This window comes from Apodemus sylvaticus, chromosome 19 (assembly GCF_947179515.1).
Source record: "Apodemus sylvaticus chromosome 19, mApoSyl1.1, whole genome shotgun sequence".
In the NCBI taxonomy this organism is placed as follows: Eukaryota; Metazoa; Chordata; class Mammalia; order Rodentia; family Muridae; genus Apodemus; species Apodemus sylvaticus.
In genome coordinates this window covers 24,391,950-24,397,949 of record NC_067490.1, presented here as the reverse complement: position 1 = coordinate 24,397,949, position 6,000 = coordinate 24,391,950, and the positions used below count along the sequence as shown (strand labels likewise).

The window sequence follows — 6,000 nt, the reverse complement described above, 5'->3', positions numbered from 1 at the left end:
TTGGAACACAAGCAGCATCAGGCCAACCCACTACACATTTGCAGGGCAAACATGAATCATTTGAGGAGTTTTCAAAGAACCTCCCCCTACAAAAGCCAGCTTGATTCCTAGGAGAACAATTCCTCAAGACAGATTATCCAGAGCCCTGTCAGGAAACAGCCAGCTGTGCATGAGATTGGTGTCCCCATAGCTTGGGGTAGGGTGACAGGCCAGGGGTGTCGAGTATCACGCAATTCATAGGACAGCTCCCCCCTTTGATGAATGATTACCCAGCAGTGATGAGTCTTGATATAAAATATAATCAACCCAGTAGCACAAACTGAGTTGAGGCTTGTATTTTAAGTGAGACAGCACCCCCTAGTGTCAAATATAATATTTATCTTAGTTCCTGAACAAAAGACAAGATTAAAAAAAAATACTCAGCGAGCTGGCTTGGGAGATGAAGGATATTTGTGGGCCCTGCTTTTCAGGAGTGGACAGAATGGGATATGTATATATGTATATGTGTGTATGTGTGTATGTATATGTGTGTATGTATATATGTATATGTGTAATATATATGTATATGTGTATATGTGTATATGTGTATAAGTGTATATATATTCATACTTGAAATATATATCCCAAGTTTGAATAGGAGTTAGAATATATAGGACTAGAGTCAGGAATAGTGGTGATAATATTACATATACATATTCCAAAGGCATTTTCAGAATTTAGAAAGTGGTTTTCGAGCGGGGTGGTGGTGGCACACGCCTGTAATCCCAGCACTCTGGGAGGCAGAGGCAGGCGGATTTCTGAGTTCGAGGCCAGCCTGGTCTACAGAGTGAGTTCCAGGACAGCCAGGGCTACATAGAGAAACCCTGTCTCAAAAAAACCAAATCCAAAAAACCAAAAAAAAAAAAAAAAAAAAAAAAAGTGTGTGTCTGTGTGTGTGCGCGTGCGCGTGCACTCGTGTGCATGCATCCATGTGCATTTGTGTGGAAAGGCCAGAGGTCAACACTAGTGACAGCTTCAACACTAGTGACAACTTCAACATTAGTGACAGCTTCAAATGCTCGCCACCTTTTCTTCTTGAGTCAGGATCGCTCATAGAACTCAATATCTGAGTTATCTCTCAATTACTGAGCCAACTATCTGGCTAGCTGGCGTCAGGGCCTCCCCTGTCTTTCTGTGTGTTTCTCCCTAGTGCTGGGATTATAGGTTGATGCTGCCTCAATTTGCTGCTTTTTTTTTGTGTGTGTGTGAATTCTGGAGTATAGAACTCAATCTTCATGCTTACATGGTAAGGACTTTACCAACTGAGCCATTTCCCCGGCCTGTTTTTTATTATTTTTTTGTAAGACCTTTTTTAAAAACAGGGTCGTTCTGTATGTTTCTGGCTAACCTGGAATTCACTGTATAGATCAGGCTGTCCTGGAACTCTTAGAGATGCCCCTGCCTCTGCCTCCTGAGTACTGGGATTACAGGTGTGTACCACTGTACCTGGCTGTTTGTGTTTTTTGTTTTTTTGTTTTTTTTGTTTTGTTTTTTTTTTTGAAATGGGGGTCTCATGAAGCACAGACTGGTTTCCAATTCTTTGTGAAGTAGAGTCTGATTTTGCACTCTTAATCCTCCTGCCTCAACTTCCCAAGCACTAGAGTTATGAACACATGCCACCATGCCTGACTTGAGAAGATTTTTGTTATAAGAAATATAGGATGGAGAACACTTGGAAACTTCCGTTTTCCAAAGACCAGATCTTTGACTCAAGAAGCAATATTGTAGACGGCTTAAATATATATCATTTCCCTGTTAATCACGATGTGAGCTCTGGGGGCAGAAACTGTGTCTTACTTATTTGGGGTGCGTGGGTACCATAGAGGATGTATATTGACTGGAAGGCAACATGTGGAAGTTAACCTTTCACCAAGAGAAAGGTGGGTCCCTGTGGGTTCCGGGACACAAACTCACGCTCTCAGACTTGGTGGCAAGCACCTTTTATCTGGTAAACCGACTCTCCTGCCCGTTATTCATATTTTCAAGTCTCCCACGGTACCTAGCACAGGATCTTACACAGCGTAGACACACATATGATTTTTCCTTTTGAGTAAATGAATTTATTTTTATACTGGAAATACTTGTTCAAGCCTTTCTAAGCAGTTACTATCTCCAGCTAAAACCACTTGAGAAGGATGTCAGCTGAGGGGGACCTGGCACAGAGAACATCCGAGATTTGAGCAAGGGAACTGACGACAGACGCCTCCGGTTCATCACCCTGGTTTGCCTGCAGCAAACCGCTGGGACAACGATTCCTGGGGCCACGTTTTGACAGGCTAAGAACGGCAGACACTAAATGGTAGTTCAGTCTAGGAGCCATTACCCGGCAGATGTATTTCAAAGGTCTCCACTGTGCTCGGTACCCATCTAGGCACTAGGGATGGAGGTGGGTGTGGCTTTCTCCCTAAAATGGTGCTGATTGGCTGGTGGGAGCCTTGTTTTGACCACAAAACAAGCGCGGTGGGAAATCTGAGTGTCCTAGTAAAGTCTGTTTTTGTTTGTTTGTTTGGTTGGTTGGTTTTCTCTTTAAATCTCAGGCACATTTTGGCTTCTCATTACGCGACTCCACAGGTAGGATAACGCAAACTGTTTTGCCACTTCGGTGGGGAGGGGCATCTGGCAAGATCCTCTAAGGTTAAATGGGAGCTCCACTAATGAATTCGCCAGGACGGCGATGTAGATGTAAGCCATGACAGGTGACGACGGGCTCCCCATCCTTCTCCTTTGTATCTATCCTAAGGTGGCTAACTTCTCTCAGCCCTGGCTAGGGCTCCTAATTGCTCCTAGTTGGGCCTAGCATCCCTAACACACCGGGTGGGGGGAGCATGCTAGCCCCCTACCCCCCACCCAAAGCTGTGGTGGCAGTGGTGTGGTATCTTTGGTTTGGGTATATTATCTACTGGCATCTTGAAGACGCACAGCCCTCTATCTCTCCCTTAGCCAAGGCTCAAAAAAAGCCCCAGCCAACTTTCTTAAAACACTTTTTGCCATAGGTCCAGCAGGATGGAAACTCACTCAAATCCAGTCGTTTGGAAACCACTGCGTACGGTCCGTCTTCCTTCCCCTCCACAGCCCACCCTCTTACACGGCAGGCACCCAGACATCCTTAAAGTTCGTCGCTCTCCACCACACTCCGAGAAGTGCAGGAATACACCATTGAGCTTTCCACGGAGGAGAAGGCAGAAAAGATGTCGAGTCCTTTGCTGGTGAGAGACCCGTAGCGGCTGCCGCTGGGCCGGATGGAGATGGGCGTTGGGATTTGCTGGTGCCACTGAGCTGGAAAATGGACAAAGTAAAGTGTTATGATCAAAGGAATCAATGGGAGGAACATTGCTGATCACATTTGACCCTTGTGCCAATATTTCCTGAGGATCCTTGGTAAAACATTTAAGCACAGTTAAGTCTGAGAGATCCCATTTGTAAAAAGAGACATTAAAACCCTCCCAATGGCAAGGTGGTGGTACACTCCTGTAATCCCAGCACTTGGGACATGGATGCAGGAAGACTGGGAGTTCAAATCCAGCCTTGGCCACATAGCAAGTCTGAGTCAGTTTGGACTTCCTGAGACCCTGTCTAAAATTGAAGAAATGCAGAGAGATGGGGAGAGTTATGGAGACTTTAGAAGAGAAAGAAGACTTCATCCAGGGATGGAGCCTCTCACCAGCTGGGAAGTAAATAATCCAGCCTAAGGTCAGGCGTGGTAGAACATCCCTCTAATCCCAGCACTCGGGAAGCAGAAGCAGGTGAATCTCCGTGAGTTCAAGGCCAGCCTGGTCTACATAAAGAGTTCCGGGCCAACTAGGGCTGTATAGTGAGACCTTGTCTCAGAGTAAACAAATCCAACACAATTCACACCTGCTGCTGTTTTCTCTTCCTTCCCAGCTGGAAATTACTCGTTTCAGCTCCAGGGATCTGGCTCCCCCTTCTGGCCTTCCCAGGTCCCTGCACTCACTGGGCATGGACTCACACAGAAAACACATTAAAAAAAAAGTAAACCTTAAAAATAAAAGTCTCACAGGGCGGTGGTGGCACACACCTGTAATCCCAGCACTCTGGGAGGCAGAGGCAGGTGGATTTCTGAGTTCGAGGCCAACCTGGTCTACAGAGTGAGTTCCAGGACAGCCAGGGCTACACAGAGAAACCCTGTCTCGAAAAAACAAACAAACAAAAAAAAAAAGTCTCTACTCATGCCTTTTCCCTCTTGATATGTGAGATTATAAAAGGGCTCTGGAGATGGCTTTACTAGAATTATAATCTTATATAGTCTGATAAGGTAAATCCGTGAGTCATTAAGGTTGACCAAGGACTTCAATACATGTCCTTTTCTTTGTATATGGAGTATCAGAATTCCTAGACAAAGGAGGAACAGTAAAGGCATTTGGTGCCAAGCAGTCTGACCACTTGATTCTCAAAACCAGAAAACAAAAAGTGGGGAGAAGCCATCTTCCAAGCACAAAGTATAATGTAAACTATCCAATGTATGCACGGGATTCTTCAATAATCTTTAAAGTTATTTAAAAACTGTCATCCCCACACAGATAGATGCTCCTTGCATGATGCCGTACTTACCATATATATCCAATCTCGCTGTGCATGACACGATGCCGGCTTCGTTCTTGGCTGACAGCGTGTACCACCCAGCGTCAGACTTCTTGGCTGGCTGGATGAGGAGGCAGACATAGCCTGTCGTGTCCTGGTGCATGCTGGAGAAGAGGGGTATTCACCTTTAACTCAGGTGCAGAAGCGTCTCGGTTAATTTTAGGCTTGGAGAAACCCTTTGAAGGCGGGACGGGGGATATTTCACTTTTTAACCACAGCCTAAAAAAGCCTTCATCTTGTTCTCCCTTGATTTTTTTCCTATTCCTCTGTCTCTTTGAGACAGTCTCCTGGCTGGTCTGGAACTCACTGGGTAGAACAAGCTAGCCTCAGCGCAGAGATCCTTTTTGCTATTACATCCAGCCCTCTCCTCCTCCTCCTAAAGACTGGTTTATTTGAGTATGTATGTATGTATACATGTATGTATGTATGCATGTAAGTACACCATATACATATAGAAACCCATCAGATTCTCTGGAACTAGAGTTGCAGATGGCTGCTGGGAACTAAACTTGGGTCCTGTGCAAGAGTAGCACGCGTTTGTAACTGCTAAGCCGGCTCTCCACTGTGCCTTTGTAAGACAGCATCTCATGTAGCCCAGAGAGACCTTGAACTCACTGCGAAGCTGAGAACTTCAACTCTTGGTCCTCCTGCCTCTACCTCTCAAGTGCTGGGATCTGACATCACATCCAGCCCTAACAGAGCTTTTTACTTCTTAAAAACTTAAAACCAAAACCTTTCCCAGGTCCTAATATGATAGAGACTATGACACAGATTTGCAAGATCTTACATGCACCTCGTACAATTTTTAAGATTTATTATTTTCATGTATGTAAATATGTGTGTGTATGCACTCCATGTAGACACAGGAGCTGTGGAGGCTTTAAGTGGGTGTTGGATCCCCTAGAAGTAGAGTTACAGGCATCTGTGAGTTAGTTACCCAGTGTGCATGCTGGGACTTGAACTTGGGTCCTCTGCTGAACCTTTTTTTTTATAGCTCCTTCCTGTACGTTTTTTAAAACGTCTTTTCATTTTGGAGACAGAGTCTTCTGTAGCCCAGGATAGCCTCCAACCTGCTATGTAGCCAAGCTGATAACTGTGGACTCCTGATCCTCCCTCTGTATTCCTCCTGAGTGTGGAGCGCAGACATGGACACCCTGGGTGTTTGTCCTCAGTCTCTCTGTCTCTCTCTGTCTGTATGTCTCTGTCTCTGTCTCTCTCTCTCTCTGTTGTGGATAGCCCTGGGCTTGTATTTTGATGCTAATTCCATTCCTCAGAGGGGCTGCAGCTGAGGAGTTGCCTTGTGAACCTTCTCCCCACCTTAACTTTTCAAATAAAGGCTTGAGCCAATGATTGGGCAGGAGG

At 45.4% G+C, this 6,000-nt stretch overlaps 1 protein-coding gene across 1 annotated transcript in view; it reads right to left on the bottom strand.

Moving 5' to 3' along the window:
* Positions 1-2,134: 2,134 nt before the first annotated feature.
* Mypn (myopalladin) overlaps positions 2,135-6,000 on the bottom strand; it is a 77,572-nt gene continuing 73,706 nt past the window's right edge. The window contains exons 18-19 of the mRNA XM_052164457.1: positions 4,609-4,742; positions 2,135-3,315 (exon numbers count right to left, since the gene is read on the bottom strand). Coding sequence (XP_052020417.1) covers positions 3,146-3,315; positions 4,609-4,742 — 304 coding nt within the window. The 3' untranslated portion in view covers positions 2,135-3,145. The remainder of the gene's footprint in view (positions 3,316-4,608; positions 4,743-6,000) is intronic.